At 39.3% G+C, this 19432-nt stretch overlaps 1 protein-coding gene across 2 annotated transcripts; it reads left to right on the top strand.

Moving 5' to 3' along the window:
* The first annotated feature begins 410 nt into the window (after nucleotides 1-410).
* Nucleotides 411-17817, top strand: C1QTNF3 (C1q and TNF related 3). 2 transcript variants are annotated; one of them, XM_009512752.2, is made up of 6 exons: nucleotides 411-584; nucleotides 5783-5894; nucleotides 8421-8575; nucleotides 12232-12361; nucleotides 13857-13956; nucleotides 15378-17817. In XM_009512752.2, the coding sequence occupies exons 1-6, from the start codon at nucleotides 501-503 to the stop codon at nucleotides 15535-15537; spliced, it is 741 nt and encodes a 246-aa protein (XP_009511047.1). In that variant the 5' UTR covers nucleotides 411-500; the 3' UTR covers nucleotides 15538-17817. The 2 variants fall into 2 exon arrangements, with proteins under 2 accessions (XP_009511047.1, XP_009511045.1); XM_009512750.2 differs by having other exon boundaries at nucleotides 411-788.
* Nucleotides 17818-19432: the final 1615 nt, after the last annotated feature.

Below are 19432 nucleotides of genomic sequence, written 5' to 3'. Positions count from 1 at the left end.
TGTGAATTTCCTGGCAAATAAGGAAGGAGACTGTGTCCAAAAGACATTTAAGAGTGTGAATTCACAGCCTTTCCATGTCTAATCAAGGAGCGTAAACCATTAGCCACATGTTCTCCATTTCCATCACATTTTTTCACACTTAAACAAAAACATGCCAAAGAAAAGGTGATACATTTTTTAATGCCTCCAAGTAGGAACCACAGGAGTCCGTTAAATGCTGTGGTCATTTCCAGCATACAAATCAATTTTCCTTGTGGTGGTGAAGTGGTGAATAATGCCTGGTTTGTTTAAAAGAGCATGACTGATTTTGGATGAAGGATCCTGTCACTTTGGCATTTTTAGTTTTATTTATTGCACGCAACCATATAAAACCTGGTACTAGTCTCAGTGCCAGGCTTACTAGTGGAAAAGCTGAAAGGATCACATAACTGCTGCTGCAGCAAAGAGATTCTCCTTCTGCAAGGCGTTTGCTAGACTCCTGAAAAATTATTTTTAATAACATGGCAGAGAAGGATTTCATCAGTTGGCATCTACTGGCTTTATTTTTTCTTCCATTTTGCCTGTGTCAAGATGAATACATGGAGGTGAGCAGAAGATCTTATAAACCAGTGGCCAAAGTCTTGCAAAGTCACCACCAGACTGGCCATAAAGGTTCCAGAAGCAGGGAAATATTGAAACAGCGGAGTCAACTTATAGAGTGGACTGTTGATAATAACACTTCTACAGACCAAAAAGTCCTGAGACCAGAGGTAGATGATGTAGAACTGACTACCTCAGATAGAGTCCAGGTACTCTGAATTAATCTTTTAAAGATATCTTTAAAGCTAATGAGATTTTTTTTTCTAATTTGTTAGTGATCTATTTATGAAATTATTTTTATTAAAGCTGTGTATTGGTCTGTATCCTGCTGGGTTGCTTTATAGGATCTTTTAATGAGCTGGTAGAACCAGCAGTGGCTGGGGACACTGGTTTTGACATAGACAGCAGCCCTTTGTTTTGCTGAAACTCTGATCCTGTGTATTCATGTATTCTGATATGCAGTCTCTTAATTACTTCAAGGTATTACTTATTTAATATATTAAAAGTTTAGGTTCTGTTAACCCATTTGGATGTGAAAGAAAATTATGGAATGTATAGAGGTATTTGGAAAGATTCAATTAGCAGAGAATAATTTTGCTTGAAAATTATGTATATAAAATATATTCTTTTGAGCTTGAGACAAACAACAAAATTCTGAGTGTTCAGAAATTTTATTGTGAGGAATAGCTTGAAAAAACAGATATTAATGTAATGATAGATTTAATAATACATATCAACTTGACAGTTTCAGAGAAAAAAAGACTTGGAATGAAACTCAAAATCATCTCTAGTATCTGTGTTTTAAACTGGGAATCTTTTTATGCTTTTTGCATGGCCTTTTAGATATTATAGTCATTAGCTCACAGCAAAGGGCTAATGGTGTAATTTGACTATACATAAAATATTGCAGTCCAAATTTAAAAGGAAAAATCTGAAGGGCAGAAGATTAAGCTTTTTCTAGCACTAGGCAAAACAAAATTCCACCCAAATGAAGTTTTTGTTGATTGACCTTTTTTTTTTTTAGAAAAAACAACACGAGTGTTTTGTTCCTATTGCTGATACAAATGTTTGAGTCTTGTATAGCTCACCTTTTATCATTTGCTTTTTAAGACTCTTTCAGGTCAAACTATGATATTTTGAATTCCAAATATCATGGACAGGAAGACAAGTGTTGAATAATAACCTACATAAGATAAGCATAGAAAAGATTTTATTTTAATCTTGTTCTAGGCTTGAAGAACTGAAACATATCCAAGTATTGGAATAGTTTTAATACACCACTATATTCCCTGTATTTAAATTTCATAGTGGTTTGCCTTTCCTATTTCTTGGGCAGGAGTTATATATTCCTCCAGTGCACTCAGCAACATAGATATTTAACTGTAGGTATGTTAAATTGCACTTGCAGTATATAGACAGTGTAAACTATCAGGTATATAGTCCAATGAGCCAGCTAGTGTGTGTGTACCTCTTTACTGCAGAGAAAATTGTGCAGCTGCATACTACAGACCATGTGTTATTGGTACTTAAAGAAGATTCCCCTTTAATTCAACATAATTTCAGATAATGCAGGATTTAATACAAAATTACAACATTTTTAGGGTCAAACTCTCCCTCACAAAGTATCACTGTGTTTGGAGTGCATGTGTCTCTCATCAGAGAGTTTAATGCAACATGTTTGGAGTTGCCTATGGCGGGAAGAGGCTGTGGCTTTAAAACTGAGTCCAGCGAGTCTGAGTACAGCTGATGGCAGCCATTAACCTGCCAGATCCTCTCTAAGAAGCAATCTTTGCTGGGGAAATGATGCAATTTTTGGCTACTGAAATGAAATGGAGCACTAGCAGATGCATGACAGGGATAATCCATCACAGTGTGGCTGATGCAATAGGTATTTTCCATCTCCAGGGATTTCCAGGCAGAGGAGGAACAAAGGTGGCACGGACATGTTTCAATTGATGTCAAACCTCCCTCTTCCCCTTGAGCTATCTGAAAGCTGTTTCACCCTTAAGTCCCTACTTTCTTGGTTATCTTAGCTCTGGCTGAAGAATTTCACCCTTGTGCTAAAGTGTTTTAATGGTCCCATTCACTGTTGTGGAATAGAAACAATAGCATTTGTCTTTGCTGCATTGGGTACAAGGCCAGTTTCCACACTGCTGGTAACTTATGTAAAATATAATGTGCATTCCTCAAGCACAAGAACGCTTAGTGCCTGGGGAGAGCCACACCAGACATGTTTTTCCATTTCAGGTTGCTCTTTGAAAACCTTGAGGTACCCCTAAACCTACTGGTGTTACACCCTGAATTTTGGCAATTTTGGTTTGTTTAATGCTTTGCTAGAGAAGGGGCACAGAGGGCCTTAGTGCCCACAGAAATATGCTATTTTGCGTTCAGAACAGGAGCCAAGAATGGCGGATGTACATTACTCATCTTCTGCATTGTCTTAGACAATATAACAGAAACCCACAAAATCAATCAGGAAGTGAAGAAGGGCTGGGTCTCCAATTATGACTCATTCACAGCTTTAAGTTAAGGGACTTTTATAGACCATCTGTTGCCTAGAACTGCCTCCTATATACTAAATCATAGGAAATTCAGCAAACAGCCTCAGAAATATTTCCAGTTTTCTATCTGCGTTGGGATATCAATGTGGCAGATGCATTTCACAAGCTCCTAAATCATATTCATGTTCTGAGAGCGATGCCAAAGACTCATTGTCCAATAAAATTTATGTGCAAATGGCTGCATAGGACACCTTTGGCAAGAGGTTGTAATTAATCTCTTTGTCCCATTTGAGTGTAATTTTACTTTAGGAGCAGGTTTTTCCTTTAAATGTACTTTTCATGAACTTCTTTGGTTTTAGAGATTAAAAGAGTATCCTGAATATTCATTGTTCTTGGCAGTCGACTGTGAACATTTTTTTCCTCCTAGTCAAAGGATCAGTAAAGATAATAAGTCAATAGTACTTTATGACTTGTGTAAGTAGTTATTTTGAAGCTAGTGGAACTGTTCTCATACAACCAGGCGGCAGTACTTGCCACATTTGACATGTAATAACCTGCTGAGCTTTTGAAAGGTAAATACCAAATAGCATTTGGTAATGACAGCACTAGCATCTACTTTATGATAAATAGCTGGTTAGCTAATAATGTAGTTCAGGATTTCAGTGCATTGGGTAAAAAGCCAAATCATACCTACATAAAGAGAGTCTCACACACAGTCCAGTTTGCTGGATTCATGCCCTCCTTTACCTATAATCCACAGTTCTCAGTCTGGATATTTCTAGCCTGATATGGCTTATTTGCTCTTGGCAGGTGTGTATATAGTTCACCTTCTCATTCAACATGAATATGAAGCACTAACAAAAAAAAAGCTGGAGATTTTAATATCAGTGCAACACTCCACTTTAGCACTTCAGGTGGTGCAAAATGCTTGTGCAACTCCAGTCCTCTTGTACTTGTCTCCCCTTCAAGGACTGCAAATGAGCTGAAAGCTGGGCTACTTCTTCTTTCATATTAGGAAAGTTTTAAGCAGTGCATCTGGTGATTGTCAGTTGTGTTCTTCCTGAGAACTGGGAAAGATAAAACAGTGAGAAAGATACAAACAGGTTCTCCAGGAACAGTCAGTCCAACAGGCAGAACTAATTTTTCTCATAAAATATAGACCTTATCCAGAATTAAGGTAAAAAGCTTAGTGTTGATCAAACCCCATAAATATGAAGTCCGTCTGCCCATTGGCAAGTCTTAACATTTCCATAACTCTTTGAATATGAAGCATATTTGTTGATCTGCCAGGTCAGCCTGTATTCCCATGGTAGCTTCACTGTCAGCAGTTCCAGCTGGAGACAGTATGTGTTCGTCCCATTGGAGGAGTTGCAGTATTTTGGTGGCATGAAGGGGGTTTGCTGTATCTTAAACATTAACTTTCTAGGGGTGTGCTAGGTATTGTTCAAAACACAGGTAGAAAGCTTTAGTGTTTCAGATCAAGCCAGTTGATGACCTTGAGAGCAGGAATACAGTACATCTATATGTTCATTTGGCAGCTCCCATCCCACCAGAGGCTTGTTTTCTGCTGTGAAACCAATAGGTCTGCATTAAGCAAGTAATTTGAAAATGATAAAGATGACTGGAAAGAAAGAGAAGGAAGGCAGAACAATGAGAGAAAAGTAGCAATGAGACTGGTGTAACCATCCCCCTCCAGAATTTAAGAACTGAAATGCACCTCAGGATAATAGCAAAGAATTGTAGGGAAGAAGAAACAAAGAAGGAGAAATGAGAAGGTGGTAGAGAAATAAAATCAAAACCTGGACCTCTACCCTAGCTGACCCATTGGAAGATTTGTGACTACTAAATCATTGCAAGACCCTAGTTACAAAAACCAGCCAGGATTGAATGAGACTCCATTAGTATAAATACAAAAATTTGGGAAAGAAAAGCACTGACACTAAACTATTATCAAAGTACTATTAAGTAGCTAAGCTGTGTATAATAAACTATTAGTTTATTTATGGTGCTGTATTAGTTCCAGCATACAAACAGGTTTTCATAGTTACACACCCACAGCTACAACTAATCAAATGTCTGTAACACCAGGTGTTGTAGTCAGTTCAAATTTTTGTCATGTATCCTGGCACTTTTTTCAGTTCTCCCAACTTTAGTAGCCTGTAAATATACAGGTCAGGGGCCACAAACAGGAATTTGCTGCACAGACACTTTTTAACATCTTTGGGCAGTCCAACACAGATTTCTTTATGTTTAGTGGAGGATAGTTCATTGCTGAAGGTCAAATGAAGTCCCTTCTGTCCTGCCACTTGTTGTACACAGGGTTGTTTGTCAGGAAAGGTCAGCTGAAATGTGGGATCAGTGAAAAGCAGGATAGGAACCTAACTGAAATATTCAGCAAACTTTCATTATTTGGTATTATTTTATTTTCAAAACCCTCATTATTTGACAGGACAAGATGGTTTTTTGCTTTTTAGTATTTATATAGGTCTTAGAACACTTGAAGAGCTATTCCCTTAAATCTTCCAAAAATAACATCTTCAGGGACAACCAAAGTATGGGAGATTTCAGCCCAGATAAGAAATGGTTTGAAAACTTAGCAAATATGTAAACAGAGAATATATAATGAAGACCCTGTAACTGACATGCATGTGATTGGTGCCCTCCATGAATAAGCTATTTAAAGCTTATTTTTGTGCACTTAGCCCCCACAAACTGGACCACAGAATCCAGACTGTAGCTCCTGCTGCCGTGGTGACTTTGGAGTTCGACTCTACCAAGGGCCCCCAGGACCTCCCGGCCCCCCTGGGATGCCAGGTAAAGATGAGGTTTAATTGATTTTTCAATCAGTCTAATTACAGGCTATAAATTACAGGCTATTCTATGAAATATCAGAGAATGGTCCAAACATCAGTATTTGAGGACAGATCCAGAAACAAGTATTTCTATAACTTCTGGGGAGACAGAGATTTTCACTTAGACTCTAAAGTCTTTTCCAGTGAAAATCCATTTGTTATTAACATTCAGCTTTCAGAAATTCATACTGAAAGTAATCTTATTATATTTCTAGGGCAAATTGTTCTCTCTTCTTAAAGCAGCATGAAGCTTCCATTAAAGTTGGAAGAACTTGTCCCCTGGAATTGATTATTGCGATCACCTTTGAAAGCTCTGCTATTGTATGCTTTATTCAGGAGTTTTTTTGTCATCTAGCATACTGCTAGCCAATATTTTACAGAGGCGCACATGCTTCTGGTCTCTCATTGAAATGTCTTCTTTTCCTTCTTTCTTCTTGCCTTCCGTAATAAAAAGTACTTCCTCTCCCTCGCCCCCCTTAAAAATGCACACAGAAGAACAGGATACACAATAAAAGGGTATATATACTTTGATCTGATAATTGGTATGGAAAAAGAAGAGTCTAGAGAAGAGAAAAAGATAGTTATTTGCACATCAGTGTAAGTTTGTTACAGCAGCTACCTTCAGGAATTTGAAAATCACTGTTCCTACAGCAGACGTATAATGTAAATTAACATGTCACTGACCAACAGGTTTGTCTCATCTTCAAAACCTTACATCTTCTGTTATCACAATAAAAATGCAATTTCATAATCCTTCTGTCTCACAAATGTACTGACAGTACCAGGCATGGCGGATAACTATACACAAAAAAAAATGTAGTGATTTTTGGTAGAAACAGTTTACAGTAACAGTTAAATCTGGGTGTTCAAGAACTAGCTTTGGTTGGCAAAATATTGAAATAGATTATTACTTTGACATATTTTGGGTATTAGGCAAAATAAGGTCATAGGCATATTTGGTATTAGCCAGCCTTCTGTAAGTTATTCATGCATCAACCTCTTGTAAAAACGCTATTGACTATTACAGAAGTAAGAGAAATTTACTGGTGAGGCCTCTTGTGCAGAAATACTGCATTGCGTATTAATAAATTGTTGGCTTCTTAGGAGCAGGACACAATTTTCTATTGGACCCTCACTTTCAAGGCTGCAGTGGACGTATTGGGATACAGCCCAGTCCCAGCTTTGCCCTTTCTCAGTCATACTTTCTTGTCACCTCAGGATGCCACAGATTTCTCTGGCTCCTCCATCTGCTGCATTTTGTATTTTTGTGCCTGTAAAGGGAATGACAACATCTGCTTTTCTCTTGATTGAATCAAATGTTGCTTGCAGACTTCTGTTCTGAACCGGTAGAGAAGCAGTCTGGCTTTACATGATGCATCATTCTTGTTATTTTTAAGAGTTACTGATTTCTCTATCCAAACAAAAATATGTTTAATTTCTTCCACCATTTAGCTTCCTTGTTTGAAGTAAAATTTTTTCTCAATATAAAAACTCTGAAGAAAGACTTAATCATTAGATTTGATCTCAAACAACGATGTTCTTCCTGTAAATTCGTCGCCAGAGCGACTAACCAGAGAACAAGCAGAGTAGCAAAGAACCTAATTTCAATTCAGGTAGAATTGGAACAATGATGACACTAATTAATCCCCTGAATAATTAAAATGTCAGGCTTTTGCTTCAGGTAAGCATAATAATTCCTTATTGATTCTAGCCAACTTTAAATTTTTTTCAGTCACACAGACATTTGCTCAGTAATTTACTCAGTAAACATCACAAAGTAATACTGCAGATGCAGGAATATAGTTTTGCAATGACCCTTTTTACAAGAAGCCATCTCATAAAACTTTATTATAAAAAATTTGTCTTTCCTTAAATCTAGGAACATGCAATCAATCAACCCCTTCAAGCTAACCAGCACCCTGAGGATGCACACTCTCCCCTTTTTGGCACAGATGGGTCATTTAGCTTGTTTAAGGCTACAGCAATTCTTCAGTTGTGTAGACATGTTTTAAGATAGTAAAATGTTATTCAAAATTATCTTATCCTACCATAATAAATGTAAATTATCAGCAAATAAGGTTTTACACAAAAGGAAAAGCAAGAGTGCTTATGCAGGCTACCGGGTATGTGCCAATAGGCAGTAGCTTTTGCTTTCCTTGAGCCTCATGTCTGCTGAGGTCTTGTCTTTGCACAACTCCCCAACAATGCAATGACTTGAGACACTGGCAGTTTATATAGCAACACCAAGACGGCATGAGAGTTAACTCTTAAATGTCAGTCTATATCCTTCTGGAAACTCGCTCATCAAAACCTCCACCTTTAGCTTAACCAGACAGTTGTTTCTTACCTATCGCATCTCAGTCTGGGTTTTATGGTACTGGAAAGTCCATGTGTTGCAAACTGGTGAAAAGGACTCTGTCGCAGTTATCTGTTAAAATATATTATAGAGAATTATTTAAGTTAAACATAAAGCTCTGTTTCCTTTAAGGAAATCATGGAAATAATGGAAACAATGGAGCAACTGGACAGGAAGGAGCCAAAGGTGAGAAAGGAGACAAAGGAGATACAGGACCGAGGGGAGAGCGTGGCCATCATGGACCCAAAGGCGAGAAGGGTTACCCTGGGATTCCTCCAGAACTACAGGTACAAAATCTCTGGTTTGCATTGACTGCAGCAGTTCTCAGGTTATGGTTTTCTTCTCTGGAAAACAGTACCTAACTACTGTAAGATGTGTAAGAAGCAAATCCCCCTGTAAATTAATACAGTGAGAGACATATGGAGCCCTTGTCATGACTGACAAATGTGCTCTGCCAAACCTTCCTGGAAACAAAAGAAATCAGGGCTTAGTCTTTCTTTCTAAAGCATGCAGCTGAGAAATGGGCAGGAAAGAATATATATAGTTCCCTTTTAGGACAGAAAGCCAGTATCTGGGTCATTAAAGCATAATAGTGGGGACTATCATTTTTCTATCAAGCTGTCTGACTCACATAACTGCATTTCCTATGGCATACAACAAGAGTAAAGGAGTCACTCAGGCACATGCTTCTCAGGTCAGTCAGACTTTGTGAGATTCTCAGAAGCAGATTTATCCAGCTCCTCAAAGTATGGGGTCAGAACCTGTGAGTGCAGACAGAAGTCCTTTGGTTTTGAAAAATACCCCACAGTAGCTATCCGTGGTTTTATATGTGTAGATACTTTAAATATGTTGGGAAGCATGTAGGTTCTGCCTATGAATGAACTACCCAAAAGCCAGATGTACATTAAAACATGGGTTCAAGCCTGAGCTGAGAAGTTCTGCTGAGGGATGGGATATATTTGTTTGGGCTTAACATTGTGTTGGCATAGCCCCATAGCTTTTGCATTAGAGCTTCTTCATGTCCCAGGAATCTGCCTGGCAGTGGAGAGCTTATATATGTATGTATACATACACACACACACACACACACACACACGTATGTAAATATATATATACACATGCAGACACATATATATATCTGCAGTACAGCAGAGACGTGGTCTTGTCCTGTTCTTAAGGCAACTGAAAGTAAATGGGACCTGGACAACTAAGACCCTTGGTTGCTGTTGCAAAGAGGGTTTAAGAGAGTCCTCCATACTGTATACTGCAGTGTAGCAATATACCAGTAATTCATCTGCAATAGCAGGAAGGCTTGACTGTCTCTATGATGTAGCGCAGCTAAGGCACTAAAGGGACGATTTAGATGCATGGCAAGCCTTTGAGACGTGTCCTTCCTGGTCTCCACCTGCCACTGTAGAAGAAACTTCTGTAGGTCAGATCAGCAAGCCCCATGTGAGAGAATCCTAAAGTACTTCAGATAGCAGTAGGTGCATTTGCATGGGCAAGTGACTGCAGTCAGATTCAGCTCCAGGTAGCCTACATGTGAAGGAAGCATCTCAGCTCCCATTACAATTAAAGAGCAATTCAGCTTAATCTGAGAGTCAGTGCTGCTTTGGGGCAAATGGGACTTCCGACACCACAGAGTATAGAGATCTCCAGAAACCAATACGGAGTTTACATACTCACTCACATGCACATACTTTAATAGAATTGTCTTAGTCTTGATCTGATTTGTACCCCCAAACCAAGTTCACCACAGAAACGACAAAATGGGATAAAGGAAACATGCACAAAAAGAAATCCCACTTCCAAACACTCTGACTCCAGAGGAAACTGAAATTCTGATCTATTTACAGATCTACACCTTTTAACTGAAGGATATTGTTTCCCAATAACAGTCATTCATGTATGTTTTATATCCTCATAAAAGACATGCAGATTAACAGCAAAATCAACAGCACAACCAATGTTTGCAGTGTGGGAAAATGGCTCTGGATTTCTTGGCATTGTGTATGTTTGAATTCTCCATGCTAGGTTGCATCAAGATGAGATAATCACACAGAATAAAATTCACGGTGAAGTTTCCAAAATTACTGGACTTTTGTAATAAAGCCAAATTATTTTATTATTTTTAGAATTAACTGAAACTAACGTTACAGCTGAATATTTTAAAGACATATTTTTTCTAATTACATTCAACATAAATCCTTTTGCAATTTTAAAATGAGCTATCAGCATTTTTTTTCTTACATAAAAATAGTGGTAGTAATTTAATTAAAAACTAAATCATGAAAAAGAATTAATAACCAAAGCATTTATTGAAATACCTGTTTCCAAGTAAAATTCCATCACTGTTTTTAACAGATATGTTTAAAAATTCTTTACACTGTATAGTATATAATTTCTTATTAATGTCATGCTTAAGAATTTTAGAGCAGGGGTAGGTAGTGGAGGAAACACTTGAATATAATACTGCTTTAAGAACAGGATTATTTTGAAAAACCTGGCATGTCCATATTGATCTGAGACTTCAAAATGAGACCTGGGGAGAAAAGACATAATTTGCAACTCTTCTGATCAGCCCAAGAAAAGTGGCTTGAGGTCAAAAAAATGTGAAATGGAATCTAGACAAAAAGCAATAAATTCCATCAAGCTGCCATTACAGCTGCTTTCCTTTAATACATGATGAACTTTGATGTGATCCTGGCTGAGAAGCAAGAAGTTAACAATTTGCCGTCATAGAAAATGCATCCATGCAGGGATAAGGAAAATCAGCCAAAGCTTTCAGCTCACATCTGGAGCTCCTCAAATTTCTGAGAAGATGGCTAATGATTTCCATTGTTGGATCTGGACTTGCATTTGATTTTTGCATTTTGGTTTTGTTCTCATTTGGATCTGAAATCAAAAGAAGTTTGGAGTGTTTTGGATGTTGTTTTTTTTTAATACTAGTATCGCTGGAATCTCACTAAAAATGTAATTTTTGTGAGGGGCAGTAAAAACTGTAATTGAACACTTCTCATCTAAGAAGTTAAGAGATTGAGATAAAAAGCCAAGTCACTGTGTAACCTTCTGGCATCCAGGTGCAGCAATTCTGCCTGTACCCTGTTTATTGACAGTCAGATGGGGGAATCACAGACTCAAAGAAGCGATAACACCCTTCCCTGCCCATGCAAATTGGCAGGGTTGTTCCCTGCTATCTTGCAAAGGGTAATTTGAATTGTCTGCTGTAGGAGGTTTTGCACTGCTTCCTATGAAAAATTTTCCACAGCCAATACATCCCGCTACAAGAGGTGTAACATGAAGTTGAAGCACAGTTTCCACTTTCTTAGTCTCCTGTTTTGGTCCCCACCACCCTCTGTTGTTGTGACTACGGGTACAGGGCAACTGGTAAGAGAGAAAAAGCACTGAATGTTGAGTCCCAGCAACTGCGCTTCTAGAGGACCTCTAATAAAAATGCCTAATGTATCTCTGAAGGTACTTAGCAAGAAACACTAATGTGTATGGATTGTACCAAGCATTATTTATTTCACAGATTCAGTTAAAAGCAATATCCAGTCTAAATGCATTGGTGAATATATAAAAAATAATTAAATCACTTTTGCAGGGAATACCATCCATTTGAATACCAGTTTTCTATTGCATCATTCAAGAAAGACTTAAAAGTAAATAAAAGCCCAAACGAAGGTGCTGACCTGCGAACACTTTCCCATACACTTTTACAGTCATGAATAGTCCAATTGAATGTAAGAAGCCTAGTCCTCTTCCAGTTGCATTCAATGGGAGTTTTGTTACTGGAGTTTAATGGTCTTGGAGCAGGCCCTAGAAGAACATCTCCGTCAGGAAAATAAACAGACTGCAAATACAGGAAGAAATTCTGTAGCTGATTTCTCTACACATGTGCATTTCGTGAACAACTGCCTGAATAAGAACTGCATTTTTGCAGGTTGCATTCATGGCTTCCATGGCTACTCACTTCAGCAACCAGAACAGTGGGATCATCTTCAGTAGTGTTGAAACCAACGTTGGGAATTTTTTTGATGTCATGACTGGGAGATTTGGTGCTCCAGTGAATGGTGAGTGTTTGCAAAACAAACTAATGCAATTCCGGGAGCTATAGGGAGAAGTGTGGTCAGTAATGATGAAAAGCTAGCTAACTGCTTTTACACAAGGCACTGATGAGACTTGCTCTGCATAGTTCCTGCTACCTACTTTCAGGAAAAAAGAAATTGGAAACTGAGCAAGCCAAGAGGGCTTGCCAGCCAGTGTGACTAGTGCTGGCACAAAGGCAGGAGGAAGAGGTATGGCCAGAGCTGGCAGGGGAACAGGACCATCTGCTTTGAGACCTTTAGCCCTTCAACCACTGTGATGAGATAACCATGGCCTTGGTCTTGCAGCAGTAGCAGCTTCACAGTTGACTTCTCCACCTTCTGCCTCCAGTCACTCTCTTCATCCCCATCTTCCTTCATGCCAGTTCAGCTGTGAGCTGGCCTGCAACAGATGTGTGGCTGGAAATGAGGCACTACAGTTTCTCCTGAGTTATTTTTGAGCTACATCAGTCACCCACCTTAAACAGCTGCGGTGCAGGAAGAACAATCAGAAATGGGGGAGGCAGGGCCGTAACCAAAAACATGGCTAAGTATAGCCTGAAACCATGTTCCTTCACTTGGCCTTTCTCACCCTGCCATTCATTTACTCACTGCTATGGGAAATGATACTAAATTAAATAAAAGTCAGGCCCTCCAAGCTTGCTGTAGTACATCTTACTGACAGTTAGGGGAGTGTGTCCTCACAGCTGCTTCCTTTTGAGGTTAATGTATATGTGGATGTCAAAAAACTTTGACCCACAATGATTTAATGACTATGATGCAAATTCCAAGCTCCCATTTCAGGGTCAATGCCACAGGCGCACTGTTCAGGAGCAAGGAGCTTGTATTCCTGCCTCAGGATGCACTGAACCTACGTTACATACATTACTGATTGCACTTACAACATTGCTGGCACCTTTCAGACACAGAAGGAGCTAAAAAGAGAAAGGATGATGGCAAGGGTGTGTTGTGCAAGAAGAGATAGCAGTGGCTATGTCTGCATTGTTCAGGATGTGGTACAGCCCGATGAGCAGGAGTGGGTGCTGCAAAAACCACTCATGCCCTGCCTGACCTGAGCAACATGCTGGCTGTCTGACAGCCTCTGAGGCTGATCCCTGGCTGGCCTGGAGGCTGTCCTTTTGGGAGAGGGCAGGAGCAAGAAAGGAAGGAAAAAAAGCTGAGAGAGGGGTCGTTAGACTCAGCCTCGGGGAAATTTCCCTTTCAGTGTGAAGGAAGGGATGAGTGGTCCTGCCATGTTCACACACAGTCATTTCTCTGGGACAGGATGTGGCTGAACCCCTGCCATATGCAGAATAAAAATGAATCAGATTTTGGCACACAATAAGCAGAAGCAAAATACCCACTGACAACTGGAAGGTAATTTTGACTTCAGCTGTTATGTTTCTTAAGCGAGAAGCACAAGTCTGTAGCATGACTACCTCCCCCTATGCAGCAAACACATTGTATTTGCAAATCTTTTCAGGGGTGTATTTCTTCACCTTCAACATGATGAAACATGAAGATGTGGAGGAAGTGTACGTGTATCTGATGCATAATGGTAATACAGTGTTCAGCTTATACAGGTAAGTGAAGGGCCAGGCCATTTTAATGCAAAAGACATGTTTGCACAGGTGTGATAGCTTGCTTACATTTCAAGAAACATGAAATTGTTTGGTTTTTGAAGAAATTCTTTAGGGTAAAATAACCAATAATGAAAAACTATTGTATTTTGCCCTCCTCAACTTGCAAATTTGGATCGTACCTGCCACAGATCCTGGACCTAAAATTGAGCCTTGATCACAAGTTCCTCAAAGCTCAGGGGAAAAGAATTAGCACTGCAAGTCAGAGCTGGAGCCCAGCTGTATCATGCTGTCTTTCTTCTAAAACATATCTTCGTCCCATTTCGCCTGTCAGACTAGTAACAGTCTTGTTAAAGATTAGGGGAGAACAATTTACTTTGAAGGTGGACAGCATTTAAACTACAGTGGTAAGGATGAGTAAGAAGCAAAGGTCCTCCATTTACTAGTTTTGTTGCCATTAGCACATTTGGAATGAAAAGTTTCTGAACTCTTTATGTTAGCTGGAGAATCATCAAGAATAGGATTCACCTGTAGCTTATCAAATTCTATAAGGACCAGGTCAAGAAGCTTGTAGCCAGATGTATATCTAAAAAAAAAAAAGGTGTTTGGAAGAAACTATTATTTCTTTGATGCCAGCCAGAGGTCTGATGCCAAAACCAAGCTTCTCTCCTGAACAGACACCAAAGCTTAGGTTGTGATCACACTGCACTTTAGGCGCTTAGATGATAGCAGGTTCATTTAAGCTGTCAAGGTTTCTTCAACAGCTCATACCTGAAGCACCACCAATGGGTGCTTCATTCCCAATAGATCTTTCCTGCAAAAGAAAAAGTGCCCAATTCTTTTCCTCTGAAGCACTGATGTCAGAAAAGGTAACAGGTGGAAGAAAGGGAACCAACCTTCAGGCAAAGCCAGCAGGTTAGCCTGCATTGAACATATCTACATTCCAACAAAAAACGTCAGGATGGAGTGAACTGCCTGTCTGGCCATTGCCTGTGCTGGGAGTACAGGCGCTCAGCTCACATGAGACTCCTGACCTGGAGGCATTTAAAATTAGCTGGGATGAATCCGAAGGAAAAAGAGCATCACAGGAAATCTGAAGTGTTGTGATGATAAGTAGAGGTTTATTTTAAAAAACATATTTGTTCCTGTGCCCTGGAAAAAAATATGTGAGTTAAAATTCCAGAATTTAGAAAGGAATGAAATGATGCAATTAGGTAAGGTGCAAAATTTGACAAGGAGATCAAATGCAGAAAGATGCCAAAATTTCCTCATAAAGCTGAAAAAATGTTGGCAAGCCTTTCAAGGAAGTTTTGCTCAGGATAACAATGTGCTTTCTTGGATTCTTTTTTTTTTTAAAAAAAAAGTTGTTTGCTTGACCCTTTTTGAAAAACAAAAAGCTGACCTGTCAAAATGTTCATCCTTAGCTATGAATCAAAAGGGAAAGCAGACACTTCAGGAAACAGTGCAGTGCTAAAACTTGCCAAGGGAGATGAAGTTTGGCTACGAATGGGAAATGGAGCCCTCCACGGGGACCATCAACGCTTCTCTACCTTTGCTGGGTTTCTTCTTTTTGAAACCAAGTAAAAAAAGAAACAATTCAATAGATGTTTATCTGAGGAAACTTCTTTTTTGGAACTGCTATTTTTCTCTGGACTGTGGAATAGCATTACAACATTGAAAGATCAACAAAGCTTGTCTTGATGCAATGTGTTGCTATTTGTGTATCAGAGATGAGCTACATTGGGTAGATGACACACAGATTCCAGAAGATGTATTGTCATCTGGGTTGTATCTAATGAATCGTTAAATGTTGCTATTGCTCTCTTCTCCAAAGTGACTGAAGAACAAAGGAAAAAGATTTTAAATAATTTAGAGAGCAGTTCATTCATGTTTTGCTGTTCATTTATTCAGTTCTTATTACATGTTCTTTTAAGTTTGCATCATGGAAACAGGCCTGAATGAATTATAAGTAAGCTCAGCTGAGACCAGATTTAAAGGAAGACATTTTTACTGGACTAGAATGGACTTTACAAATAGAAGAAAAAATGTGAAAATACAGATGTCAAGGATTCACGTTTATTGTATTCCCATCTCAAACGTCTGAAGATGTATCTGGTGTCATATTTCACAGATTTTTAGTACATATTTATGCTTTCTCTCTCTCTCTTAGAGTGGTAGTAATTCTTGCTTTAATAGCAGCCTGGAGCTAAGGTAATTTAGCTTCCAGTGTGCAGGGGATAAGACAGTGGAACTGTAATGTTTCTTCCTAGCCTTTAAATTGTTAAAACCTGATGTAACTGAATGCAAGGTGTCAAAGCAGAGGAATACATGCTGGAGAAGTTGGGGTATGCCAACAGCACAAACAAACACACGCTATGTTGAGTTTGGAGCTCTTTTAGAAGGAGGTACCTTTTAATATTGCATATTTACTTAACAGTGAAGTGTTGATACAGTTTTCCTACCAGCCTTCCGAGAACCAGTATTTCAGGGAAAGACATTGCAGCCTGGCAAAGCAGCAGCTAACCCTGTTCAGTATTTAACTGGTGAAAGCAAATGCTGGCTGGCTCTGAAGTTCTGGTCACAGTAAACTGGGCCATTCTTCAGCCTTAATATTTGCTACCAGATTTTCAAAATTTGCGTGCCTGAAATCCTGGCTTGCTGTTTTCTTTTGATCAGAATCAGCACAAAATATACTAAGACAATAACAAATTTTGAATGTATCTTCTGCGTATTCTGGCTCTCCACACACAAGCTAATGAAATATAAATTACATTTTAACACACATTACATTTTAACCAGACATTACCTGCCATTGAAGAATAACAAGCAGGTGGGGCAAGGGCAACATTTATTTGAAATTCTTTTATACTGGATGCAGATACCAGTGGCACAACAACAGAGCAAACGAATCAAAATGTGTCCTATGAACTTGTATGTCCTTGTACATGTTCCCAGTGTATATAAACCATGTCTTACGACGAAAAATGCATGTTGATACCTGATGATTATAACTTGTGATTTTTTAGTTTTATGCATCAACCACTGAAAATATTAGCTTTAATGAAGTAATCCGATGAGTTTTATAGTTTCTTTATGACATTGTGTCAGGTTTGCACCACATAGGTTTCCAAAACCTGAGACCATGTTATTTTAGTAAGCATTATAGTAAAATTCTGGCATGTCTTCAAACAAGATCCACACACCAGGTAATCAGATAATGTTATTCTTTTGGAATAAGTGCATAAGTTGTATGAGATATATGGCATCATAAGCTAATGTTCACAGTAGGAAAAATCTTGGAAAAAGTATTTCTTGTTGTGTTAGGAATGTCTGCTTATTTTGTAACACATACATTTACCCAATAAAGTTTAATAGTCATAAAACTATACTGGTTTGTTCATACCTGTATTTACCAAGGACCTCACCATTTGGATACTAGGGAGATATATTCTTAATATGTATTTCCTAAGCATCAATTTTGCTACTGAACAGGAGAAAGCCATCACTAAGGGTCAAAATCAATTTATTTTACATGTATATATATATATATACACACACATAAAATTTAAATCCCTACAGTTTCTTCTGGGGGATTAGTTTTCCTTTATGGGAGGGACATTTTAATCCATTTTGGTCAGAATAAAGCACTTAGAAACTATGATACATACACTCATTTTAAGCTCCTTTACATTACCTCTTGTAATGGCCATGACAAAAAAGAAAGCCAAGTTTTGCCATTCTCATTTTATGTTGTTTTCACAAGTTTTGTGCAAGTTGGCCTGCTAAGAGTGGAAAGCAACTAAGAATGACTGCAAAAGCTTCTGACAAACAAACAGCAGCATGGTGTCAGTTCCAAGATTAAAGCTAAGAGGTTTTTTACATCAAGGTTGAAACTTCCTAGGTTTTGTATTAAATCTCTGCAGTCTTTTCTCTGCAAAGTTATTGCATGCAATCTCTGCTGGCTGAGTGTTGTAATACTTTACAAATAAATTGTAAACTTACATATTAATTTCAAAGATCCTTCAAAATATAGCAGCTGATGTAAAAATCTCTGTGTGTATTCCTATTCCTCAAAATTATCAAGTTTTATATTCAGTAAGTCATGTGGAATGTATGTTTTTTTCTTAGAAATGTTTATGAAAATTAGTCATCTTTCCATTGCTGCTGTTAGTTGAAAGCCTCTTTGCTTAGCAGATGCTCAAGACAAAAATGTCTTCTGTCAGAGGCTTTTGTTCTTGTTACAAAATAGGTGGTAACTTTTAATTTGTGTTACACGTGAGAAACCTGGGAGCTCAAAAGCTGCAATTTGGAGTATACTTAATGGTTCCTTGTCTTTGCTAAACTGAGTCTGTCTATCTCTCTCTCAGTCCATGAGCTCTCAGAGTTCACCAAAACTTGGCAAAAGCTGCAAGGCCCTGCCTGCCACAGAGCTGTGGTTTGGTAGGTGATATTTTGCCTCTGTGGTTGGATCTGGCATCCTAGCAGGACAAACGCTGCCTCACACAGTGTAAAGTTGAGCTCTGCTCTGCATGAAACACCAGCCCCAACTCTTGGTCCTCCCTTCCCCCTGAGACCCAGGGACTGCTGACCTTCCCTGTGACACCCTTGCAAGGCAGCAGCTCTCATCTTGCCTTGGTTGGTGCCCTGGCAGCCAAGAGGGCCAACCGTGTCCTGGGTGCATCGAGCCCTGCATTGCAGCTGGGTGAAGGAGGGGATTGTCCTGCTCTGCTCTGCGCTGGTGTGGCCTCACCTTGAGCACTATGTGCAGTTTTGGGTGCCACAGCACATTAAGGATACAAAGCCACTAGAGAGTGTCCAGAGGAGGACCATGAAGTTGGTGAAGGGTTTAGAGGGGAAACCGTATGAGGAGCAGCTAAAGTCACTTGGTTTGTTCAGCCTGGAGAAGAGGAGGCTGAGGGCAGACCTCATCACAGTCTGCAGCTTCCTCAAAAGGGGAGGCGGAGGGGCAGGCACTGATCTCTTCTTTCTGGTGACCAATGACAGGACGAAAGGGAATGGCAGGAAGACGTGCCAGGGGAGGGTTAGGTTGGGTATTAGGGAAAGGTTCTTCCCCCAGAGGGTGGTGGAGCCCTGGAACAGGCTGCCCAGGGAGGCAGGCATGGTGCCAAACCTGACGATATTCAAGAAGCACTTGGACAACACCCTCAGAGACATGGTGTGAATTTGGGGTTGTCCTGTGCAGGGACAGGAGTTGGACTCGATGATCCTTGTGGGTCCCTTCCAACATTCTAAAATTCTATGATTCTATGATCTCCAGCTGCGTTAGGAGTATTCAGGGCTGCATTTTGCAAAACAGGGCTGTGTGCCACTTGGGAGTTGCTGTTTGGACTCCCTTGGCAGAGGTAAAACACAACTTCTGTGTGAGAAAAATATAAACTAGAATGAAACCTAACTGAAGGAAAACATCTTAGGTCTGGGGCCCAGTCACACGAGTGGTGTTTAAAGAAAGAGGAAGGTA

This window comes from Phalacrocorax carbo, chromosome Z (genome assembly GCF_963921805.1).
Source record: "Phalacrocorax carbo chromosome Z, bPhaCar2.1, whole genome shotgun sequence".
NCBI classification, from domain to species: Eukaryota; Metazoa; Chordata; class Aves; order Suliformes; family Phalacrocoracidae; genus Phalacrocorax; species Phalacrocorax carbo.
Note: the sequence above shows the minus strand (reverse complement) of the source record. Positions and strands in the feature narration are given on the sequence as shown.